At 40.7% G+C, this 26,907-nt stretch overlaps 1 protein-coding gene across 5 annotated transcripts in view; it reads right to left on the bottom strand.

The window, feature by feature from the left end:
- The window catches only part of STXBP6 (syntaxin binding protein 6), a 106,053-nt gene that overhangs the window by 15,912 nt on the left and 63,234 nt on the right, over positions 1-26,907 (bottom strand). For all 5 annotated transcript variants that reach the window (XR_014527740.1, XR_014527741.1, XR_014527742.1 and 2 more), the window contains exons 3-4: positions 11,103-11,233; positions 8,928-9,093 (exon numbers count right to left, since the gene is read on the bottom strand). Coding sequence is in view for 2 of the 5 variants with exons in the window: in XM_083510339.1 (XP_083366465.1) it covers positions 8,928-9,093; positions 11,103-11,233 (297 nt within the window). In the remaining 3 variants the exon portion in view is untranslated. The remainder of the gene's footprint in view (positions 1-8,927; positions 9,094-11,102; positions 11,234-26,907) is intronic.

Here is a 26,907-nt window from a genome sequence, read left to right as displayed (position 1 = left end):
TGCTCTTTACAGTATGTGTGACTTTAAAGAGCACTTAATAAACTCTTGTACCAAATTTGGCTTTGTTTGGACTTTTTTTGACCATAGGAACGCATTAATTGATTTTCAATGCATTCCTATGGGAAACCGTGCTTCGCAAGACGAAAAATTCGCTAGATGAAAAAATTCGCGGAACGAATTAATTTCGTCTTGCGAGGCACCACTGTATTCAGGACAGCTTTATCAATAATAGCTCTGAAAAATTTGCAGTGTATGTGTCTTTCTCCCCTTTTTCTTTAGTATGTTATGTGTTTTTATATTGTAAACTGTCCTATGATCTTCAAAAGGACACAGTAGGAATGGTTCTGAATTCAGGTTATTGCCAATAGCTATCTAAACTACAGTGAAAAAGATACTAGAGAGGACTGAATCAATGAAGGACAAAGACAAGAAAAATAAGAGCTTTAAAACCTTTACTGAAGAAATATGAATAAGCTTAAAGAAAGATGCAGCAATAGCATTGAAGGAACAAAATATGATAAAACACAAGGTTGAATGTATTCCTCACAGATGAAAGTTTTACAAGACTAAACTGAATAAAAATTGAATGAGGTCCATATGAATAAATCCTAACAGATAGCTCCTTAATCAGAGAAATGGGTGTTTGTACCCACTTATGAAGGCAAACAAAGGACTGCACTCTGCATAGACCTGTGGCCATTAGATAAATGAAGACATTACTTCAACATTTCAATATTTTCTAAGTTTGTCTTCTCACCTTCCTGGAGAAATAACATGTAACTTTTCTTAAGAAGAAAACACACAAATCCCCCATATCCAAAACCAATTAGGCAAAATAAACAAAGGAGGCCAACAAGTTGAAATGACAGACTGAACAGATGGGTGGGGCATAAAACAACAACAACAACCATATCATGAACCCAAATAATACCATCATCCAACCAAGGCCTGCACTCTCATTTCATGCCAGTGCTTTATTATTTGCCCTGATGATAAACTTCACAGAGTGTTCCTGGTCAAAAATTCATGAGAGTTTGAAACACTATTTATTTTCTAACCTCTCACTTCTTGCCCATAGCATTTACACAGTAGAAACATTCATTCCAATATCTCTATTCAGACATCTACTGATGTCTTGGTTAAACAAATACATTTTGGAGGGAGGGAGAAAGAATACACTACCCTCTATCCCATTTCCACCCATGAGTTCAAGGGGGACTAATAGGGGAAGCCTGCTGTGAACATGTAGACTTCTGAGTGGCTCAGAACCATTGCTATTTTTCTAGAAAAAGAGGTGCTGGAACTCACCATGAACCCCTTCCTTGTTCTTTTATCATGGCAATGGAGCCCACCTGGGAGGTGCGGGAACTATGTTCTGTTGAGTTCCCGCTAAAAAAAAGTCCTGCTCAAAATTCTGGAAAATCAGAGTTCATGGAAAATCATATGAGAAATCTCCATGAGTACAAGAGGCTTTCCCCATTGCAGACAGACTTCTTTGAAAACATGGAGGGCAACAGAGCCAGGGCTAAGGTAGCATGCTTCTATCTGCTCTCCTGCTCACAGGTATTTGCTTAACCAGGAAAGGCAATGCCTGAATTGAGATAATGAAGGCACAGGTTACCAGGATAGCACGTATGTGAAATCCTTGGCCCCATATTGTTTCTGAGATTTGGGGGTGTGGCCCTGCTCCTGTCTCCACCTGTTTTGGTTTCCAACGACTTCACAAACAACATGTCCATAATATGGCAACTGATAGCACTTCTTAGCTCTAACAATGAGACAACAGCTATATTTAGATTATTCATTTTGGTTCATTAAGTTAGTAAGTGGAAGAAAACCAAAAACATGGTAAACTGCCTAACCACTTTCTAAGAAGGCGCTTTTCTGTGCTACTGAGAAGAGCAATGAAACTTACGAACTCTGACATGCAAAAATTTCAGCTTCTGACAAGGAAGCTTCAGTGGGATGCATTGCTTAGCACCTGCCAGAGCAAACTAAGTTGAAAATAACATACCTATTCCTTTGGGTAAATCGCCTTGACCCTCATCAGCTAAGCTTCTCAAATGTCTGAATTAAAGTAGCAGTGCTTTATGAACACTTCAACCTCCTTGAATATCAGAGGATAGGGTAGTTTTACAATGAACATGAAAGCAAATTTTGCTGAGAAACTGTTTCTGTATAGACAGCTCTCCTGTGAGATATTTTGCTCCTTTTGGCCAACAGTGGGGGACGACTCAGAACATACAAAAACAAGGGATGTTAACAAGGACTTGAATATCTATATCTATATGTTTTAATGTATTTTTAATCTCTTGTTGGAAGCCGCCCAGAGTGGCTGGGGAAACCCAGACAGATGGGCGGGGTATAAGTAAGTAAGTAAGTAAGTAATAAATAAATAAAATATATTAAAATAATTACTACTACTACTACTATAGACAGGGCTAGAGGTATACCTTGTGCTGTGAGAAGTGGCAGAAATGTGTTCCCACTCCCTGGTCACTGGAGTTCCTCTTAATGTGATTTATCTGCGAAAGGAACTAGAACTTGCTAGCCCTGCAGTGAAGCAATGCAAAATAGGCTGTTTCAGGCAATACTTTGTAAAGGTCAGCAGATCTTGAATTCTTCAGTTTGGGGAATGCCTCTTCTACAATGGCACCTGCTGGGGTGATGTGGCAACTCAGGCAAGTGTGCAAAGTAGGAGATGTTTCCTCTAAAGAGGGTATTCACTGTGAGACATGCAGGCATTTATCGTGCTGCACCAATACTGCACTGCCTTATTGGTACAGCAAGTTAGTGTAGATGAATACCAGCCAGGAAAACCTCCAACATGCATTGCTTGCATGCTGAATATGCATAGGCAAAAATCCCTTTAAATAAGATGTCAGGCTACATTGAATCGTAGATGGTATTATATGCCTACTGTAACATTCAACCTCCTCATTTTTAACATGGTAGTTATCACTATCAAACACAAACATACTGTATTAGGTTACTTACAGTGGAAACAGCATGTTCCAGTGGAAGTAAATGTTAGGGCAGATTTTACGGATCTTTATACCTCTTCTCACCCAGTAAACCAATTATGATATTTTTAAGAATATTTATAGTAATAACTAAAAAAAACCTTTGCTGGTAAAGTAACGCATTAGTAACGTGTTTTTGTTGGGATTCAACTGTCTCGAGAGACAATGGAGTGCTCCTTCAAGGGTGAAGTCAAACCACTGTGTTAGAAACCATGAAGTCACATCTCCAGGATGCAAGCCTGGGAAGTGTGTATGGAGGTCCTAGGAGAGAGTTACTTCCCATGGCTGCATGTCACATTAAACTAGAACAAATTGGGATGAGCTGCAGTAAGTCTCACTCTGCTTCTATCACATGAATGGGATGAGAACTCCAAGGTCTGCTTTCAGTTTCTTTGCATGTTGGTCTGCCTGGATCAGAATACACCAAAACTCATGTAAGATTAGTAGAATAAATTTTCTGCTCTTCTTTAAAAATTAAAGAACAAACGTGTGTGTATGCACTTTTGAAAATTCAAATGGATTTTTTTAAAAAATGTGTTTTGTGAAACTATCAGAATCACCATGTGGGCTATTTATAGGATGCTTTGCTAATCTAAGCCAATACTTGGCTGGTGAAAAGCAAATGACTCATTAACTATCACAGTGGCAAAACATCCTCCAAGGAAATAGAATTGGATAATCCATTAGTAACTCCAGCCAGCTGTCCAGGATAAAAAGGTTACAGGAAGCAAAGGTAGGTGTGCTTTTTCAATTCTCAGAGTCTGAGCCTGTGAGTTCTTGCAATTTAGTAGGAAAACTGATGTTCTCCTGGGAGCAGGAAGCAGAGTGAGCAGCCCACTGCTGAATCCCAATTACCACCTTCCAGTTCTTTGCTCTCTCACTTTTCTACCCGCCTTCCATTAAAAAACTTTGCAGTCCTAGTCTTTGCCTGCAGATGTCAGCAACTGTGTTCTTCAGGAGCTCACATGCTAGCTACCTTTACTGAAACAATCCAAGTGTAAATAGGAAATTGGGTCAAACTCCATGCAACTTCTGATTGGGATTTCTCTCTCTCTCTCTTTTTAATGAACAGCAGTCACAGGGTCCCTGATCTGAATCAAGGTCATGAAGCTGGAAGGTTGGTGTTAATCCACATTCTGTTTTCCACCCCCAAAACCACCTGTATTCAACAAGCAATTTGTTGCAATGTACGCTGAAGGAGAGAGAGAAAGAACCAGTTCAGGAAAATAAATTTGCACTCCAGAACTGCCCAATGTGATTTACGTTGATCTGGCAACAGCTGTAAGTTATTCTGGAAAAGGGACTTTCACTTATATCAAACGTTAGCTATTCTCACAGTAGACCTACTGAAATTAATAGACATGGATAAGGTGCATTAATTTCAATGGGTCTACTTTGAGTAGAGCTTTGTGGGATACAACACCTTGGGAATAAGCTTCATTGAACTAAATGGGATTTACGTCTGCCTATAAACACTGGGGATTGTTGCTTTGGGTGCTTTCTAGGGAAATGTACATTTTGGAAACATCGGGGGATTTGTTATGTTCAGAAACTGAGGGCCCAAAATAATAATTAAAAGTAGATATTTTACTGCAGAACAAGGGCATCAGTTCAGAAAGAATTAAAGGCTCTTGACTTTCCTTACAGACTGTAACAGTGGCATTTCCAAATTTGAGGGATTCATCCCAGAATATGCTGACAGAGTATTTTGGTTATAAAACCCCTCTTCTACGAGAGAGGAAAATTACTAGTGATGCTGTGCCAGTTTTAATATCAGCTACAGTTCTTGGACCTTAGGGAAAGCTATGCAAAATAATGCTGAAATAGCAGCACATAAAACTGTAAGTTACTGGCGAAAATATTGTTGAATGAGAACCTTTCTTACCATCTACGATTTAATGGCAGTCTCCTCAAATGAGCTATAACATCCTTCCACAATAAATTAGCTTCTAAGAGTATAGCACAGATATCAGCTTTCTTAGAACAGAAGTAATGTAAAATTATTGATTACACCAATTTGACCTAAAGTTAGCCAGAACGGTACAAAAATAATAATCAAGTAATCAACACTAGTATCGTGCTTTTAGCTTAAATAACCATGACTATAATAGTCCATAACTGCATTTTTTTCTTCAGAGACGTGCAAAAGCTTAATGATTTGCTCATTTCTGAGTTAAAAATGATGGCAGGAATATACTCGGATAGGAATAAGTAACCTGAAACTACAATGGGATGAAATACAGCAAATAATGAAAAAGCAGTACTTCAGTTTAGAGTCTGGTGTGATATATGTGGGCCTTGCTGCTAATTTTCCTGTCTTGCTGTATTCTCACCAACTACTTATATGTTAGATGTGCCAAGAGAAAAATGTCTTGAACAGCAACCAGCAAAGGTATTGCTTTAACAGCAATCCATATCCACCTTGGGAATAATCACCAATGTTATCCAGTTTCACATAGCCCTAAAATGTAAGCAGCAAGAGGGAAGCCACAATGTTAATGTCAGAAATGCATGATGAGAGATATCCCACCACATCGTACTCAGGGTAGACCCACTGAAATCAATATTTAAGTGGATCTACTGGACAGCACCATTATTTGACATACTTCAAATAAGTTTTAATTTCTATTTTGCAGCAACTTTCTTAGCACAATTTCCAACATTTTAGGCAAAGTTCAAAACTATGAAAAAATGTTTTCTTGACAGCTAAGCAACCATCTACAACAATATGGACAAATAACAAATTCACTCTTTTATTTAATGTTCAATGCTCAATTGCAGAGGAACAGTCACATTTTAAAAGGCTACTTGCATTTCAAGCAGAGATACACCTTCCTCAACACCAAGCCTCAGTCAAAAGAAGGAAGAAAATAGCTGCTTTACTACAGAAATTTCCTAAACCAGAAAATGTTGCTTTTGAGCACCAAACAATTGTAAGCAAAGTCTGTGAAATCTTATCTTGTTGGTGCCATGAGAGATGTCTTGGCAGGGCCTCATGAGCCTGCAATGCTCACAACTTAATGGTCTGTTTAGGGATTTATATAGCACTTCAATTTGTCAAGTGCTTTATATCATAAGTCATAACATCCCTACTGCAGATAGTGAGTAGAGGCTGACAAACTGTGACTTTGCCAGGGCCACTCAGTAAATCAATATGTGCACTGGGATGGTTTCCAAAGGTCTACACACCAGGTAATGGCTCATTAAATAAGAAGACTGTCTTCTCATTTCCTAATTTAAAAACAATCTAACTGCACATGCATACCATTTCTAGGCAAAATATGTGCAATCATACAATAAGGGACACTAAAAGAGCATTTGAGGAGCACATTGCTAAAACCAAGAAGGTTAACTGTGGCAAGCTCCCTTAGTAAAGGATGGAGCGAGGTTACGTTACTGGGCCTGAATGGTTTAAATTTAAGACAATCCCTATCAGAAACAAATCTGAATTAAGAGATTATGTGCCTGTGGAACTGTTTACTACAATTCAGCAACAAGGACTCTTATTGTTGTGGGTGTCCTATCACCATTTATTTCCTGAACTGGGGCAAAAATAAATATGAGGGCATGATGGGAACAAAACTGTAAAGCACTCTATGAGGGATAAAGCTTAGTGATTTTGCTAGCAAAGGTACAGTACTTAGTTATACAGATGCAATTAAGAACTTTACTTATTTCCAATAAATCAAATTCTTTCTTTAAAAACCCCCATCTCTAGCCCCATTCAAGGATCTCTTCCTTTCCCGAGTTAAACCAATGTGTCCTGCCTAACAAACCTCCAACCTCCCAGCTGCTTGTCTAGCCAGGCACTACTGGCCCTTTAAACTGTCAAATTCTACCTTTTTACTCTCTACCCATTCCTGATTTGTTGTTTCACCACTCTACCATGATTGCCTACAAGGTCTCCAGGAGGATGACCCCCAGCTCTGTCCATCACATCACCTACTGGCTAGGGAAGCAGCTGGAACTCTGGATGATAAGGGACTCAGCTATGTGCTAGAGGAGGATACTATAGAGAGCAGAAAAACTGAATGAATTCTGTCTTCTCAGTACAAGTTAAAGGGCAAATCACCGTGCCTCAGCTTTCAACATAATTTCTGACATCAAAACACGAAAATCAAGCCAAAACCTCCCTACACATTCTACCACCCCATTTATTACCATTCCCTCCCATTTCTTTATCAACTTTCCACTTAATCTAATGTAAGATTATGGAAAAGAACAAATGACAATGTTTAAGAAGTATGCATTGCAGTTCTGGAACTGATATTGCCCATATTATCTTACATGCCAAAAGCATTGAAAGAGGAAATGAGGAGGCACAAAAGATCCTGCTCCAGAATGATGTCACTAAAGGCTAATTTCTCAACGTAGATGCCAATGCTACTTCCTCATGTTTGAAGATCCAGCGTGTATTTGTGCCCATGGCTTTCACGTGAGCAAGGAAGAAGGCATGCAGGGCACTAGACCTTTGGCGGATCTAGTACTTGCTCTGGATAGTTGGCATCAAGTGAAACCCAGGAAGCCAATTATTTAGTATAATTCAATCCAACCATCCTTTCCCTTTGCTTCCCACAATTCTAGAGATAATCATTAAGAAGTTCTTTAACAGAGAACTTGAGTACAAAAATGACTATGAATAATAACCTAACCATAGCAGTACCACCACCAACAAACATTCCTAATTTTTCTGGTCACATGGATTTAAAGATATAATACAGTGGTACCTTGGTTCTTGAATGTAATCCGTTCCAGAAGTCTTTTCGAGTTCTGAAACGTTCGAAAACTGAACACTGAAAGCGGAAGCCTTAAAAAGGAAGCCACGTTTCCTGTTCGACTTTGGAGGCGTGTTCAAAACCCGAGGCATTTACTTCTGGGTTTTTGGTGTTTGAGTTCCAAAATGTTTGACTATGGAGGCATTTGAAAACTGAGGTACCCCTGTACCTTTAACAAGAAGAATTAAACTATATAATGCATTACGAAGTATGTCATTTTGGATCTCTGAAGTTCATTTGATCTTAAATTACAAGCAGCTCTGGAGCAGTTTTCAATTGTGCTGTCAGATTCTCTTTGGCGACCAGGAGACAGCAAATAAGAAGGAAACTTGGTGCAGAAGTTTATGGGTGGCATGTTTTTCTCCAGCTGCTTTATAGACTTCAATGGCCAATTCAATTAGTTAACAGCTAGCAAATCTAACTACAAGGGATTTCACTGGAAACAACCAGAAGATATTGGAACACATATATCACAAACCCTGGGAGAGTAACACACAGATTTCTGTTATCTGAAGCAACAACATGCACGGCTGCACTTGCATGCTCTGCTGACATCAATAAGGCTGGTACACAAACGAAGATGTTTTGGCATAATAAAGCAGTGCATAAATGAAAGTGGCTATTGTTCAACAACACCTTTTCTAATTTAGCTCTTTAAGAAACACTGGCAAAATCAATGTTTGCTAAATGGGAAAGAACAAAATCAGCAGAGAAAGGAATTAAATTTTCAGCCTTTTAAATCAATATCTGAAAGAAGTGAGACACGAACCGGAGGCAGTATCCTCATGCACTAAAGCACCACAGATTAAAGCTAGGAAAGAAATAATTATATAGGAAATATTTCTTCCAAGGTAAATTGCAGTTTTGAAACAAGAGGTACTACATACAAGTAGCTAGAAATCTGGGAAATCTAGGCTTAAGACCCATCAGATCAATTTATAAAAGCTTTTTTTTTGGTTCAGATTTTGATAATTTCATGTAAACGGCTATATTTACAACTATCACTGAAACCCAGACGGACTGCCTCAGCCACTGCAGATTTTTAGGCATAACACATTAGAAGAATTCATTAGTATAATGATCTGAAATGAGCTGAGCCACCCATTCAAATCAAAACACAAAGACTTACCTCCAATAATTTTAGACTGGCAATTAATAAATTCTGGCTTTTTGTCTGTAAGGTACCGCTGACAGGTATGATGGAGAATTTGAAAGAATGTACATTTTTCAGAGGCTGTGCTTGCTACCCATTGGTCAAAAGCATTTTCAAATAGTAAATCAAATTCTGGGGAATCCTAGAAGGAATAATATTAGAATTACAGGAGAAATGATTTAAAAAAACCAAAAACCAAAGAAAATGTTAAAGAAAATGATGTACACTTATAATATATAGCCCAACTTCTTGCAACTTTTGAAAACGTATGTCATGTATGCAATTCCATATTATAATGTAGAATATCATGACTAGAACTACTACAAAAGTCAGCAAAATTGCTAAAGGAAATTCAGCAACAGATGTCATGAGGTTGTTTAACCTGGCTAACTCCACTCCCATTTAATACGAAGAGTCAAACACCAGTTCACACCTACAGTTAAGCCATATTTTGAAAAAACAAACAAACCCCTGATTAAACCACAGTTTAACAATCAAATGGTATATAAATCGTATGGAATAAAAATAATGCTCACAAGTGCTTTGCTCTTTCCTGCTCTTGATTGTGATGTACAGTGGAAGCTTGGGTTGCGAACGTGATCTGTGCGGGAGGCACGTTCTCAACTCGCAGTGTCACATTTGTGCATACGCGGGTCACGATTCGACGCTCCTGCGCATGCGCCGAAACCCGGAAGTAACCCATTCTGGTACTTCCGGGTTCGGCGCGGTGCGCAACCCGAAAACATGTAACCTGAAGTGTCTGTAACCCAAGGTACCACTGAACAGGGGATGAAATGAGCCATAGTCTGATTTAAGAGTGTAAACCTGATTTGTCATTAGTTTTCTGCAACCAAGTCATGTATGCTAAAGCCAAGAACAAACCTTAGCCAGAAGCAAACCAGGATTCCAGGATCACACATCAAGGCAAATAAAATTGTTGTTTCTTTCCTCCTTCCCTCACATGGCACGGTCAGCCGTGGAGGAAGAAAAACAATTAATTGTAAACCAGACGTACCCAATGTGGTGCCTTCTAGATGTTATTAGAGTACAATTCCTTTCAGCCCCAGGAGCATGGCCAATGGCAAGGGATTATGGGGACTGAAGATTATGGAGGGTACAACATTGACGATCCCTGTTTTGAACTGTGGTTGAATGCTGCATGCAATCTAGGCCACTGAATCCATCTGCTTCTGCGACGACCATTTGTCAAGCTACAGTAGCGTGATCCATCATCAGGTGCCACATTGGGCCAGTGCTGCTTTGAAGCAGCAGGTAGATAGTCCTATCTGTGCCTCTAGCATGCTATCAGCAGGATCATCACTCTAGTAGGCATGGGGTCAGACATCACTTTGTCTCCCATGTACAGTGGTACCTTGGTTTGCATACATTTTAGATTACAAATACGTCAAACCCGGAAGTGCGTGTCCTGGTTTGCAACCTTTTTTGGATTACAACCCATTTATTTATTTTTTGGATTACAAACCAATTTTTTTTTTGGAGGCCCCATTGGCGAAAGTGCATCTTGGGTTACAACCTTTTTTTGGTTTATAAATGGACCTCCGGAATGGATTAAGGTTGTAAATCAAGGTACCACTGTACAAAGAAAAGAGACAGCAGGAAGAATGAGGGTTAAAAATGGTACACCTTGCTGAAATCTTCAGTTTTTAATTATCCTGGACTGCTTTTAGCGTTATTTACCATAAAGATAAATGTTTAGTTAAGAGGACAAGTTTTCTTGCCTGGATATATTAATTAAATTCCCAATGCAACACTGGGGCAAAATAATGGTTCAGATTATTACAAGAGGAAGTTAGCAGCAGCAGAGAACATGAAAGCCTACAAGGTAAGGATAAGTTCATTCACACACAATGGGATTCCAAACACTTCCTTTTTCCTAAAATAGAAAAAGGTGAACAGATAGAAAAGTGATGAAATCTAGAAAGGTTTACGAAGGAAATCAAAGCATTTGGAATCGATACCTGAGGTCCTGAAGGGCTGCACTTAAAAAGAATCCAAGACAAGACATGGTTTTCTTTTTTTAAAAAAAAAATCAAATGGGTGATTTTTTTTCTTTTGGAAAACAGGAAGAATAAAAGATATGAAGAATCACACAAACAGAATATCACTAAATGGGAACGAGTCACTACTCACCTTATGAGGGTCTATTCCGTTAACCTGGCGAAGTTGTTCAAGCGTCCACTGCGACCTTCGGACAAAAGATGTGGAACCTCCAAACTGTTTGACTTTTGTAATAGATGCCTGTGCAGGTTTCTTGTTTGTCACTGTACACATAACACAAAGAAATCCATGTATAAGCATACAGAAGGGTTTCTATCACTGCAAACAGGCTTGTTTACAGACCTGACAGCTTCCAATAAATCATGACAAGCGTGCCTCAACATATTTAAACCTAGATTCCTGTTCCTCACACCCCGGTTGCAAGAATGACCTCAACCTATTTCAGGCAACCGCAAAATAAAATAACCAGAGTCCTGGCCGCTGAACAGCAAGCAGTGTGGTTATTCTCCTACAAAAAGCCTAATCCTACTTCCAGCACAGACTTCTTCAACCTGGTGCCCTACTGATGTTTTGGACTATAACTCCCATCACCCACAGCCAGGTACCACACTACCTGCACTAGACTTGAGTTTGTGGGTGCATTGCAAGTACAAAATCCAGTTTGCTCATACTGCTCTGATGCATCAGAGAAGGCCCCAAAAACCTGATGCATTTACCATGACTGGATCCAAAGAGGTTTGAGACTGTTCACGAGTATTTTTGCACATGGAACAGGGTATTTAGAATGCGTACCTTTGTTTCTTCAGCAACAAACAGCTTTTCAAATAAGGAAATGTTGCTTTCAACACTTATACTGAAATGTATATTCATACAAAAGGTGTGTGTGTGTGTGTGTGTGTGGCATGCATTCTTATTTTCATTTTTTGTTGTTTCATTTCTCACAGGGAAGATTTAAAATGGCATTGTCAAAAAGGAGTACAAACCTTTTAATGTCTTAAGACAAGTAGTATATACAGCACTTACAGATAAGATTAAAGGCTCACAATTTTAATGACAATATAATGACTATACTGCTGCAGTTTCTTCAAAATAATTTTGAATGTTCTTGTCCCATGTGATGTTGCAATTGCTGGCTAATTCAATTCATCTTTGACCTTGAGATATACACGGGCCTGAGGTTCCCACATCCCTCCTTTAGAGGCTGGATTTATTGCATGTCTCCCTGGATGTAGTCTGATTTTTAATTCTGATTTATGGTGTTTTTTAAAAAAATAAAAAAAAATAAAACATTTGTGGCTGGCTTTTATTGGTTGGTTTCCAATGAGTAATTCTGTTAGTGCAAGGATTTGTGTAAAGGAGCTTGCATTCTCTCTCCTCTCCCCATGGGTCTCCCAGGCCTTCTCTAAATCTGCTCCAGAGGGTTGGCGGGAACCCCAGAATACATTTAGGGGGCATGCAGGGAGAGGAAACAGGGGATTGTTCTGTTGCACAGCTAGAAATCCTTTTGCTAATGGAACTACTTTGATGGATACTGCCCATTGCTTGAACTTTTCTGCATGAAGCTGTTGTTTTTTTAAGCTGCCTTGTATAAATGAGGAAAGGCAGTGCAGAAAACTGAGTCTACTTTATTATGACTCAATCATCATGATCTGTTTTCTTCGGGAAAATCATGTATATTTTGAAGAACCCTTTACAAGCCATTTGCTTAATAAACATAAAACAAAACAATATGATAGTGACCTGGTCTATAGACATATTATGCGCCAGAAGAGTACTTGGGTGTAATTTGATTTACATACACTTTCCTCACTGAAACTAAAATATTATGCACCAATTTAATTTGTTTGTAGGCTGGATTAGTACTTGCTTAAATCCTTTATTATCTATCCTACTAAATGCCATTAAATTGCTGGACTGTTTGAATGGCTATGCTTTTAGTACTGATGTGAAACAGCTTGATTATTTAATGTTGCTGGACTGTCACTATAATCCTGTTACGGACTCATTTTCTTGATATCCAAATATTTTCCCCGTGCATGTAATAGCAACAGAAATACGGCAATTGACTTACTGTGCTTTTTGTTTTCATATGTTATGTTTCAAAGCAGCACATGAACATCTTGGCATGCAAATCCATTTTAATTATTATTTTTAGAACAACCCTATAAGAATACCAGTACTAAAATAATAGTCATACTTTAACGTATGCTAGTTTTTAAATACACTCAAAATCCCAAGTCTCTATTCTTTGATCAAAGTATGCTTATCAAAGCAATTTAAATGCAGGTCAGTAATAAGGCACTGAGTAATCACCATTTTACTGCTCCAACATCAATCAGATAAGAGGGATTAGGTCTATATTAATTATTTGGTAGAACAAAAAAGTTTATGCATATTAGAAGCGGGCTTCAGATTGGTATCAAGTTATTAAAAAAAATGTCTTTGCTGGTGCGGCTGAGTAGGAACTGAAGATTGCAATCTCACTAGACATTTTGTCCTTCTGATATGGTTATCAGATTACTTTGTTCCATTTAACAGATAGCTATCTTCGTCAGTTGTATTGCTTTCTATTTATCAAGAATAATTTATACAAAACTATATTGCTGGATATCTATTTCTGGTAGTAGATAGCCAGCAGTGAACAGCCAAGCGTAACTCCGTATTTGGGATTATCTTCTAAATGAATTAATAAAGAAAAATGAAAACATGCTCAAGATTGAAATCAATCAGTAGGGGTGATCATATTCATTATTCAGTGGGTAGGATGTGCCTGCAAGAAATCAGGGTCCTACATGTTTGCATGTATTAGGAGAGAATATAAACTGCTTGAAGTGTACAATTCTGGAAATTTCTTCCCAGAACACTTGTAACAGCTAGACATCACCATTGGTTTAAACACAAGGTTAGGTTTTACTAACACACAAGTAATTGGATCTTCATATTGAGCAGAAACAATATATTTTAGGCTGATTTAACAGCGCCTGCTTTGGGCAAGAAATGAGAAAAGACTCTTTCCCAAAGGCACTGAGGAGCTTTTCACCGTTCTTAAGAAGTTCAATATATTGTCATGTTCAGAAACCATATCCCTAAAATTAGGATGAAAGAAAGTGTTCTTTAGGAATGACTTGGATTATCTTCTCTGATGCTTGGTTGCTGCCCCAATGTATTTCAGGTGCATAGCAAGCCTTACTCAACTTATGAATCTGCCGTGATATGGGCAGAAACTACACAGATGGGATTCAATTAATAATACCCATCAGCAAAAGCCCTGTACAAGGACTTCTGCTTGTGCAACAGAGATTTCCCTCCCTCTTCTCTGCCCTGCACCTCCCACAAATTGGCTCAGGTGACGGGGACAGGTTCAGGAGAAGCCTTCCAGAATAGCAAGATTGGGGGGTGGGTAGGAGTAAGAGGAGAGATCATTCGACCTGGCAAATCAAAAAGCTTGCGCTGACAGAACAATCGGAAAAGCACAACACAGACTTTATTCCCACAGTGAAGCCAATTAAAATAAACAAACACACCTGGAAGTGCTTCATATTCTTATTTCTATCTATAAGCTTCTTAATATATTTCTAAAGCTTTAGCAATGTATCATATACCAAATTTGACATTCTCACTTTTAAAATGAAGCAGAAATTGGGGCTGATATGTAAATATACTTTCAATAAATTTATATAATTTTAATAAAATTAACACTAAATTTTACCTTGACAAAAGGTAAAGATGTACTTTTGATGCCATCCAACAACTTGGATTTTTTACTTTTATTAGCAGCCTCCCTGTTACATATCACAAACTATTTTTCAGTTTGCGAAGTAGCTTGGGGCCTGCTCTCTGAGGCACACAAGTCGAAAGGCTTCCTTGTGAGTGGCAAACTAGCCCACGTGTTCTTTGGACCCAAGCCAATGCCGAGAAGTTCAAATACAAAGATGGTTGAAAATTAAACAGCCAGCAATGTCGAACTGTAAAATTCTTTTGGTAATCAGAAATCTTTTGACAAACAGCTTGATTGCTTCTCTGGAAAAGCCATCTATATATTTATAAACTGCTGAAGGCATCAAAATGTGAACTGGTGCATAGAATTAAGTGTTTGATGTCTCAGAGCTGTTATAAGAAGGAAATAATTACTACACAATTGTTTACATTTTAGCTGCCAAAAGACTTTTCGGTTGAACTGTGAAACGAGGGAAATTTCCCCACTGGGGGTGAAACATCAAGACTGCAGTTATGTCTGTATTCCATTTTCCATGTGTACAAAGAAATCAGCCCACTACTTGGTTGCTTAAAGATAAAAGAAAGCTTTTACATCAGTTCATGCAAGGCATACACAGAAAGATTTAAACTAGACTGTGGAACTTCTAAGTTAAATTATAATGCATTACTGTGACTAGGCCATCTCGTATCTTGGAATAACAGTAGCTGTAGTAGGAAATAGACACAGCAACTCCCTGTTGTCAGTTTCAGATTCAGTTTCTAGACAATGCAATCATAAGGATGGAGTCATGTGGGGAAGTAAGGCCACCTGATTAATGATTTCATTGATCAGCAAGTTCAAACAGAATATCCCCAAATACCTGTTAGATAAAAAAAATAAATCACGAAACCTACTTTTCCATAGTTTATGTAAAAGGCACTGCTTGCTAATGCGATATTCATTGATCACTAGAGGGGGCACTTTCTGTAGTTCTACATTGGTTTCAGAAAAATACCATGCTATACAGTGGTACCTCGGTTTACAAACTTAATCCGTTCTGGAAGTCTGTTCTTAAACTGAAACCATTCTTACACTGAGGCACGCTTTCCCTAATGAGGCCTCACACCGCTGCTGCCTTTCCACCACTTCCGTTCTTAGACTGCGGTAAAGTTCACAAACCAGGACACTACTTCCGGTTTTGCGGAGTTCGTAAACTGAATCGTTCGTAAACAGGGCTGTTCTTAAACCGAGGTACCACTGTAATAGGGAATCCTTTCTCTGAGCCTTTGATCTTGATGTGGCCAAACAGCACCATCCACAGACAAGGCAGGTACCAGCAGGTACCCCAGCATTTGTAGAAGCAACAAACAAACAAAAACTAACGGGTGGGGGGAACCTAACTCCAGAAACAGTCAAATGAGGACTGCGCATGCTCAGTGGCAATGGCCATCACTGGAGCGTGCGGGAGAGTACGAAACCATTGGGCAGGGGGAATAGAATGGAGCCTGGGACCAGAGTACTGCATGCTGCAACATTTTGCTGCAGGTTCTACTTGTTCTGTCTGACAAAACTCGGAGCCAAATTAATCTTGATATTAGAATTTAATGATTCATGTCCCCAAATGTAGTAGGGCATAGATTATGATGAGACCATCTTATTTGGGGTGGGGGTGGGAAGAAACTGAACTTTATTCATATGCCTAATCCCCAAAGCAATTTGGTCAGATGACAGCCTAGGAAACTGAATTGCACAGGGAGGAAGGATTAACTCCCTTCTCATCAGTCCAAATTAGCATTGTTCCTTGGTGTTTTTTGGACATTACTAGCTTGGCCCTTTAAATGTATTACCATAAGTTCATGGAATAGGTATCATATCTGTACATGAATGTTGCTTTGCCTCTGAAGACACCTCCCTGTGGTACTTATGAACAACCCAACCTGCTTTTGTCATCTGACCACATTACTTGCATACTATTATGTGTAGCATAAATATGACTCTTTGCTTTTCCCTTGCACACTTTGTTTTTGCCAAAGACTCAGAGGAGGATCAGTGGCAACTGCAACCACCTGTTAGTTTAACAAACTAGCCCAAATTTGTTAATCGATGTCTGTGCCTGTTAGCAAATTTCAGAAACCATATGACAAATCTGTCATGCAGGGATGACAGAGGAGAATATTCAGCTAAGTTTTACTCAAGAGTAGATCAACTGAAATTAATGAACATGACAAAGTTAGAAACATTAATTTAAATAAGTCTGTTCTGAGCCCAACTCAGGTGAATAAAGTGGTACCTTGGGTTAAGAACTTAATTTGTTCCGTTCTCATCCTGAAGCAAAGTTCTTAACCCGAGGTACTATTTCTGGGTTAGCAGAGTCTGTAGCCTGAAGCATCTGTAACCTGAAGTGTCTGTAACCCGAGGTACCACTGTACCACCCAGAGACTTCTCTCTCCCTCTCTTCTCTCTCTAAGTGTTGGTAATTTTAAAACTTCAATTTTCTAAATGATAGTTACAATACTTGAAATAATCTCACAATTTTGAACCCCACTCCATTTTGCACCAGTACTTAAAAGCAACATAATTCCTCTTTGTTTGTTGTGCTAAGAAAATAGGTTTACTTGTTTTTAACCAACTGCAGTCAGTTTCAAAACAAGCCAACTTCAAATCACGTCATAACATGATCCCTGGCCCAGAGAAGACGACGTTTCTGAGAAAGCAAAATGAGAAGTTGTTGAAGTTCTCCACCCAGAGAGGGGAAGAGCACACAAGTCCAGGGCGCACTGCCAGTCCTTGCTGTTTGTGCATGTTTTGCTAACCCGTGGTTTAAACATGATGCAAAAAATTGAGCCTATATGCAACAGGAATCTTTAAAACAAAAATATGAGAACTAGCATGCCTTATGTATGGGTGAAACTCCCTGCAACAAAATGAGGCGACATTTTGAAATCTCAAAATTATATTAGCTGTTTGATGCCAGTATTGACTGTATCTGCTGAATTCAGATAATCTACCAACCTCAAAGAAGCCCTTCTGTTATATTGTAGCTGACAGTAGTATCAAGGGATGATAAATCATGTGAATGGATGAGGAAGAGACAAATGCAATTGACCATTCAGATTTACCTGCAGAGATTAGGAATATATTTTTGCTAGACAGTTGTTGAAAAGCAGATGAGTAGGGTTCTTCTGCTCCAGTGGAGGAGAGACATAACTTTCCAAATATTCTGAATAGTTCCCTCCCTGGCAGATATATGATTGGAAAATCGGGGTAACCCTATTTGCAGTGTAAAATTGGGAGGCTGGACTCAGGCTGCACAATCAAAAGACTACAGAGTGAGCAATACCACAGCCTGGGTTCACCTCCAGCAAGAATCCTATAATGTATCCATATTTCATTTACCGTATTTTTCGTCCCATAGGACGCTCCGTCCCATAGGACGCACCTAGTTTTTTTGGGGGGAAATAAAGGAAATTTCCCCCCCCTTTATTTCCCCCCCAAAAGCAGGTCGGGGAAACTGAACCAGGTCGAGGAACAGCGGGATGGCGGCGCTGCGCCTCCCTGCTGTCCCCCGAGCTTGTGGGGCTGGCCAATGTCTGCCTGGCGCGAGGGGCGCTCTGCATCAGGGCGCCCCGCCCGCCGGGCGGCAGGCTGCTATCCGCAGCATGGGGAGCCCTGCGGGGAACTCCTGCAAGGTTCCCCACGCTGCGGATGTCTGCCCAGTGCAAGGGGCGCTCTGCTTCAGGGCGCCCCTCACGCTGGGCAGCAGGCTGCTATCCGCAGTGTGGGGAGCCTTGCGGGGAACTCCTGCAGGGCTCCCCACGCTGCGGATGTCTGCCCGGCGCGAGGGGCGCTCTGCTTCAGGGTGCCCCTCACGCTGAGCGGCAGGCTGCTATCCGCAGCGTGGGGATGTCTGCCCGGCATGAGGGGCGCTCTGCTTCAGGGCGCCCCTCGCGCTGGGCAGCAGGCTGCTATCCGCAGCATGGGGAGCCTTCCAGGGAACTCCTGCAGGGCTCCCCACGCTGCGGATGTCTGCCCGGCGCGAGGGGCGCTCTGCTTCAGGGCACCCCTTGCGCTGGGCGGCAGGCTGCTATCCGCAGCGTGGGGAGGTCTGCGGGGGACTCCTGCAGGGCTCCCCACACTGCGGATGTCTGCCCGGCGCGAGGGGCGCTCTGCTTCAGGGCGCCCCGCCCGCCGGGCAGCAGGCTGCTATCCGCAGCGTGGGGAGCCCTGCGGGGAACTCCTGCAGGGCCCCCCACGCTGCAATGTCTGCCCGGCGCGGGGGGCGCTCTGCTTCAGGGCGCCCCTCCCACAGGGCTGCCTAGGCTGCGGATGTCTTCCTGAAGCCTGGAGAGCGAGAGGGGTCGGTGCACACCGACCCCTCTCGCTCTCCAAGCTTAGAGCAAAAGCCTGCATTCGCCCCATAGGACGCACCCAGATTTCCCCTTCATTTTTGGAGGGGAAAAAGTGCATCCTATAGGGCGAAAAATACGGTATGTGTGCTTTGAAATGGCCTAACATCTAAGAAAACAAGTTGTCCTAATAATATCAGCCACATAATTAATAGCTTAACTGCCCCAATTCCACCCCCCCCGCGCCAACTGAAGTTTAAGGTTTGAATATCAGTTCCTAAATCTATATTAATTTTCTGTGTGACGATATTTATTAGAAACTGTGAAACCTATAACCTCAGTATCTTTCTTTTACAGATTTTGAACAGCCAGTAAAATTGTGAAGGGTTGGGGGGGTTGGCTGTCTTTTCGCCCACCATGGTTTTCTGAGGTCTTAATAATGGGAAAAAAACATAATTGTGCACGGACTTGAGGTAGAAGAGAAATGTGTGTGAGCACTGCTAAAGATTTTTTTGCTGTAGCTGATTGGAGTAGGCAATAAAAAAAAACTTTTTTAAAAATGGGGAGGGAGTGCTTCACCAGTGTAATATTTTCAAATAAGAGATCGAAAGTCAGGGGAAGGAATTGAAATATCATAGGGAGGAGGGCTCTATCTCTTTCAGACTCCTTATGATCAGAATGCCATTCTGTTGCAGAGGTAGTACTAGACATCATGAAAACTGTCAAACGGAAGATGTGGCAAATATTTTTACTCATCATGCTTCATGAGGAGAAAATGCTGTTTTACGCTGTGCTAATGAGGGTGACGCTGTGAGTTAAACCACAGAGCCTAGGACTTGCCGATCAGAAGGTCGGCGGTTCGAATCCCCGCAATGGGGTGAGCTCCCGTTGCTCGGTCCCTGCTCCTGCCAACCTAGCAGTTCGAAGCACGTCAAAGTGCAAGTAGATAAATAGGTACCGCTTCAGTGGGAAGGTAAACAGCGTTTCCGTGCGCTGCTGTGGTTCGCCAGAAGTGGCTTAGTCATGCTGGCCACATGACCCGGAAGGTCACGACTGGACCTAATGGTCAGGGGTCCCTTTACCTTTTTAATGAGGGTGAAAATGACAGCCAAGTGCTTGCATAAGGAAGAAATAAATAATGAAGCCACCTTGTAACCAGTAACTTCCGAGTCCCACCCCAAAATTCCACACATTCCTAAAGTTCAACTCAGCCAAAATATTTCAGCCATGCAAAAGAAGCAATGGATTTAAAATCCAACACATCCTCAGTCTCACAGCGAATGATAAAACCTACCCAAACTCTAGCACATACTGCCAAATGACTGAATTTAGCATCCACAAACACCAGCTAACCCACACAGAAAGCAGTGGCTGATATTTATTTAGGAGCGGAGAGGTAAAGAAGAAAGAATGCAATGCAGTTCCATGGAGTAGGTTGGAGAATAGAGGAAATTCCAGTCACAGATGTGAAAACATATTATAGAGAGCACCGGCCAAAACACCTTAGCATTCTTCTTTCCACATCCCTTCTCAACGGTACAGCTGAAAACAAACATCCCTGTTAATCTTTCTATGCCCTGACACTCCACATGTAGCTTTTCTGGTATCTATGTGTCACATTTTAATTCCCACAGTCACAGCCTTCCAGACAAACGACATTAGAACAAATCTATGCTCTCCAAGACATGTTTCCATGCTGCATTCTCTGCAGCTGTTGCTCTGTTTTGGTGTCTGCGCCAGAGCTCTTTGCTTGTTTCAGTGTTAGAAACTGAGAAACTGAAGCTAGGAGCTAAATGGCACCATACACCTAGGTTGTGGGCGCAACAACGGAATGTCTAGGTGCACCTTTTTTATAACAAGAATATAAAGCAGAAAATGAATGAACTGCAGCTAAAATATTATGTCAATTTTTCACATGGTCTAGTCCTTCCCCTGCCCACCCCCCTAATATTCTTAAGAGGGTCTCTTTTCTAGTCTTCAGAGAGTAGCTGGAAGTGGGGAGGCAGAAAAAAGTCGTCCTTTCCTTCCACTCTGCAGTTTTAATCAGAAATCGTTGGTGCACTACTGCGCCCAGAAACTGCTCGCACTAATGAAATTCCCTGTCAGAAAATGCGCCTAAAACAATGGGAGTTTTGAACATTGGCTTGTTTCCATCAACTAAACACATGACATTTGGGTGTTTTCAAATGTAAAGGGTAAAACCAACATTCTCTCTAGTACCATAGTGGGGAACCAATGGTCCTTAAGAAGTCTCTGACCACTGGCCATACTGGACTGTGATGGATAGTACTTGGAATCCAATAACATTTGGAGGACCACAGGTTCCTCACCCCTGTTGTGCTATGCTTGTGAATTTAAACATAACCACATTCCCTAAAAGGAATATAGATATAGATTTGATTTATAATAATCTCAGAAAATTACAGTGCTTTTATGATCTATGATTTATGCCTATGGAAACACATGTCAGGCGCAAGAGAGAATGTTCAAGTAATGCAATGCAGCCACCAAGGCAAGACATGTCAGCACTGGCCAAACACTTAAGTCACGTTCTTCAAATTATAATCAGGACTTCTAAGAGCAGGAGTAATGAACTGGAAGATGTCACTGCACACAGATTAAAACAACTTAAGAGCCCTGCTGGATCAAACTACCTAACCCAGAAACCTACTTCCCACAGAAGCCAATCAGATGCCTCAGGGAAGCCAAGGAGGAGGGCTTGAAACATGTTTTGTGGTAAACTGGTATTTTGTGGTATGTGGCTTCTTTATTTGGAGATTTCACATAACCATCATGATCAATAGCCAATTAGATACCCATCCCTCCATGATTCCCCTCCCCCTTTAAAGCCTTTTAAAGCTATCATCATTCAGTTTAGTGACTTCCATAAGTTAATTATGTACTGAGTGAGGTAGTACACACACTCTCTCTCTCTCTCTCTCTCTCTCTCTCTCTCTCTCTCTCTCTTTCTTATCCAAAGTCTACAGAATCCGCCATTCTGAGAAATGTCAGCTTTTATTTTTTTATCTTTTTTAAAGAAGACAAAACATTTCCTCTCACAGCTGTGGAAAAGTTTGAGCAATGGTGGTCTGTACTATAGCACAGGTGTGGGAAGACCTAAGAGCTGGAAATTAATTTATTATATCTGGATCTACCAGTAGATCTCTGGGCAATCTGCAACAAGATGACAAACACACGTGCCCAGGAACGGGTTTTTGTGTGGAAGGACTATGAGCTCAGTTGGTACTCAAAACAAACCCATGAATTCATAATTCTTCCTTCTAATTGAATGGTTTTTCCATGAGGCTCTGGTTCCCTCAGGATCATGGGGCAGACAGGGGGCAGGAGTCTCTTTCACAAGCCTGGGATATGCCTGCCCCTGGTGTAGCAAACAGTGTCTCTTGAGCTGGATGAGGGAAACAATTGTTCACATGTCCTCCCACACACCCTTCAATAATAAAGCTCACTCCTGTGACTTGGCCTAATCACTCTCTTTCAGGGTGGATGGAGAGAGTAAAATAACCCACAGAACACAGGTAGTTGTCTTGTACCAATCTGGATCATTGGTCCATCTAGCTCAATTTTGTCAATAATGATTGGCAGCAGTTCTCTGGGGTTTGGGGGGAGGTCTTTCCCAGTCCTACTTGGAGACATCAATGATTTAATCTGAGACTTCTTGCTTGCAAAGCTCAGCCCTCTCCTTTCCCCCCTGTACTTTGCCACCATCCGTTTGGAGAAAGGCCGAAACTGCATGTATAACAAAGTGAAGATCAGAAATCAGAAAGTAACCTTCATATAGTCAGGAAGTGAGCATTCTGTCTCCTTCCCTTCATCCATGCCACAGCTCTCCTCTTCACCTTCCTATTTTACTTCAATCCAAGCTACTGAAACAGGTTTCCGCATCTGTGTGTTTTCAGATTCTGGGATCGTTTTTATTTTACACAAAGAATCCTCAGCTGTGCTTACACTCATTAGACAACATGAGGTGATGCCATATCATAATTATATTTAAATGCAACAACTCCTGGGCAATATATTCAGCTCAATTTTACAGTTTTTGTTGTTGTTGTTCAATCCTGAGATAAGCATGCTCAGGTTTGAGATATAAGGCTAGCCTGAGGTTAGAAACACTAGGGGAGCTGGGAGGTATAAGGGAGCTTTGCTTCCAAACCAGCAATTAAACCAGATTCAAAAGTGTCATTAAATTTAAAACAGCGCAAAAAAAACAGATGAAACAGCTGGAGCCTAGAGGGATTCTTCTTTCTTGGCAAACCAATGTTCTCTTCCTGAAGCAAACAAAATGTCAGAGTACGTATTTATCGCAGCAAATTATAAAATGGTAGTTAGTTACCGTACTTGTGGCACAGAGATACAATTCTCCAACAAGCTCTTAGCTGCTATACAACAGTGGCAGCTCCTAATTTAAATTCCAGCTTTTACAATCTCTAGTCACGCTTGTTACTGTATGTCTCCAAGTTTCACCAATCCCAGTAAGTATAGCCAAAGATCAGGGTAAATGGGAGCTATAGTCCAAAAACATCTGGACAACCACAGATTAGCCACACTTGCTATAATTAATAATTGCACGTTTTGCACTACAAATTATTGTGGTGTACTACAAATCAAGCGTACTACAAATCAAGTCCAAATATGAGACAGCATTATTCTAAAGTTGTACACATGCAGACCTTCATGCCTTAATATGGCGCCCTAGGGAGTTAGAGGGCAGAACTCTTGGTATCCAGGTGTGCCACAAAGTCCTGTGCCAAAGGTTGAACACCAGTAATGCTGGCAATTGTGGTGTCATACAATATGCACCACAAAGTCACTGTCTTTTGGTCATTTCCTCAAGAATAGTTCTTCCCTACTTGAAAGGTTACAAACATGCTACTTTAATTCTTAGTGCCTGATGTCTCCATCAACAGCACAAATTTGCTTCCTTACTATTCTTCCCCTGCTGCTCCAATTGTACAAAGTAATATTATTTAATTGCTTGTCAAAATGTTTGGCATTATGTGCTGCTCAATCTTTTCCGCTACTAATTTACCACAGTTCCAAGACGATGACCTTGTTTTACCTTTTAGGAAAAGAAGCTCATAATTAGAGAGAGCAACTAGAAAGTCATCTTCTACTCGATAACATATGAAAATATACTAGGAGTGTAGCCCCCTCCATTACATGTTATTTGTGTGAAGAAGAACGCTGCTAGCAGAGGGACTCAGAAGTGGTGGCGGTTTCACCAATGATATACTGCTGAGTGAAACAGACATCGTGGTCTGCTCCTCATACTGGTCCTGGGCGATATACTGATATATCGCCCAGGTATACTCTACATTTGCCCTGCATCACAGAATCCAATTCCATAATAGTCTCATACTTAGGTATCAGCTAGTCCATGGGTAGGCAAACTAAGGCCCGGGGCCCAGATCCGACCCAATCGCCTTCTAAATCCGGCCCGCGGACAGTCTGAGAATCAGCGTGATTTTACATGAGTAGAATGTGTGCTTTTATTTAAAATGCATCTCTGGGTTATTTGTGGGGCCTGCCTGGTGTTTTTACATGAGTAGAATGTGTCCTTTTATTTAAAATGCATCTCTGGGTTATTTGTGGTGCATAGGAATTCGTTCATTCCCCCCCCCCAAAAAAAATATATAGTCCGGCCCCCGACAAGGTATGAGGGACAGTGGGCCAACCACCTGCTGAAAAATTGTGCTGACCCCTGGTGGTCCCTCTTTCTAATGCTTGAGTTAATGAAGAAAAATGTGGAGCTTTGTGCTTTTTCTTTTACTGGACATGGTGTGTATGCTCAAGAAATGCTGCTTTGGGTCAGTGCTTTTTTTCTAGAAAAATAGATGCCGGTACTCACCATGAAGTTGTTACAGTAAGTGCCACACTTTTTAACAACAATAAAAAGAGGTGCCAGTACTGTACTGGCAGTAACCATGAGTACCCCCTGAAAAAAAGCACTTATTACATTAAAAAACTTGTTAGTGTTTTTATAGGATAGGTGAAGCTTAGTTATATTAACGCAGAAGCAAGAGATGGGCAATATGAAGCTGAAACTCAACATTTAAAAATATGGCTTTGTTTTTTTAAATCAAATGCTTTAGAGCTGCGTGGTATACATTTTACACAACAATAAAAACAAAATATAGCAATAAAACCCCCAAATATACTACTAAAGAGTGCTATCAGCACCTTGACCATAAGGAGACACCTCAACCAGATTGAGCACAAAAAAATAGCTTGAGACCTAAGGTATCAGTAATAATTTAAGAGCTTCCTTTCAAAAAGGGAGAAAAGATTCATTTTTAACCAAAACTGAACCATACCCTACTATTCACTGTAGTTTTAGCATGCAGTTGCTTGAAATGTTAGATTTCCAAGCTATTAAGTTTTTTTGTCCCCTGTTCTGCAACACACAGTTATTATACCTTTGCTTTAGGCTGTTTACATGAAAATGGATAATCATAAAAAATTGCTGATGCGGAAACATTTCCTTAAGGAAATTGTTTTAAATTTACTTCTTTTTTAATGACCGGGGGGAGGGGGCAAAGTATTAATATGGCTAAAATCTAAATTAAGAGAAAAAGGTTTCTGGCAAATCAAAACCCTGTGGGTCAAGGTTAACACTAAAATCATGTGCATTTGTGCTAAGCCATTGTTTGGTTTAGCATGACATTAATGGTTCAAGAAGTAGGAAATATTTTAAACGTGAGACTGAATGCTATGCTGTAGAAACGCTGGTTAGGATTTGTAGCTGAATGTTTTTGCTAACTTGCATACTATAGATTTGTTAGAAAGCTGTCAAGAGCCCAAGATACTGTAGTTTTGTTGTCAGCAAAATCTTATGGACACATATCTATCTTTTGTCAAAGGGAAGTTGCCAGGAAAACGTCACCAGCTGAGGGGTGGGGAGTCATTCAAGATGTTCCCACACTGACACGCACTTCAGAGACAGTGAGGCTGATATGTTAACTAATCTGCCCAAGGCACCACAGAACTTGATAATATCACTTTTTATGGCAATGCACGCACCACAGGCATAGTTTGCAAAGAGAAGGCAAGAAAACAGCTACATGTATGCACCAAGTTAGGTATTGTGGGTTAGTACAAAAGAAAGCCTTCAGCCCTACTTGCTGCCTGCTTAATATTAATCTGCTCAATAGACCGCCTAAAATCCTGGTAAGCTACTGCCAGCCACTGTGTAGACAATACTGAATTAGATGGACTGTCAGTTGAATTCTGTATAAGGCAGCTTCCTAAGTGCCTATGACAGTGAGGGAGGTAGCAGAAAGAGAGAAGGAAAAACAAGGCATCTGGGTATCAGGCCTGTATGTTAAATGACAAATAAAATCAAGTCTCCCATACGCAGCTATCACTAGAGGTTATTAACAGGCACTAAAACTTTACAAAAGGAAAAATGAGATAGAGAAGATAGATGGACATCAATAATTCATTTCACAGGCTATATTATTATCCTTTTTTCCACGATACATGCCGGAATAATAACAAGGTGCTTGTTTAAAATGAAATGTTTTGACATTACGCAACACTGATTGCAGAAGACACCAATTCAGTGAAAAGGTATGAAGAGTTCAGTGGTATAACAGGATTGGAAAGAATGTAGGCAAGGCAAAGAGTGTTGAATACATTCATGGCAGTATACAAGCTATGGGATAACTTTATGGCAGAGCGCATTGCATTACTGGGAATGTCTAGGAGCACTATATCGCATATAGCCTGTTACAAGCAGGGTAAGGGAGATTGCAGGGAAAGGTCTCAGAAGAAACTTATGTAACTTCCTTTTGTGTGCATACACACACACACGGGGGGGGGGGGGGGCAGGGAAACAGCAGCAGCAGCATCTCTATAGAAAGTTGGGCCACTTGCC

Source organism: Podarcis liolepis, assembly GCF_965112155.1.
Source record: "Podarcis liolepis genome assembly, chromosome: 1".
NCBI lineage: Eukaryota > Metazoa > Chordata > Lepidosauria > Squamata > Lacertidae > Podarcis > Podarcis liolepis.
The sequence above is the reverse complement of the archived record's forward strand: the minus strand, read 5'-3'. Positions and strand labels throughout refer to the sequence as shown.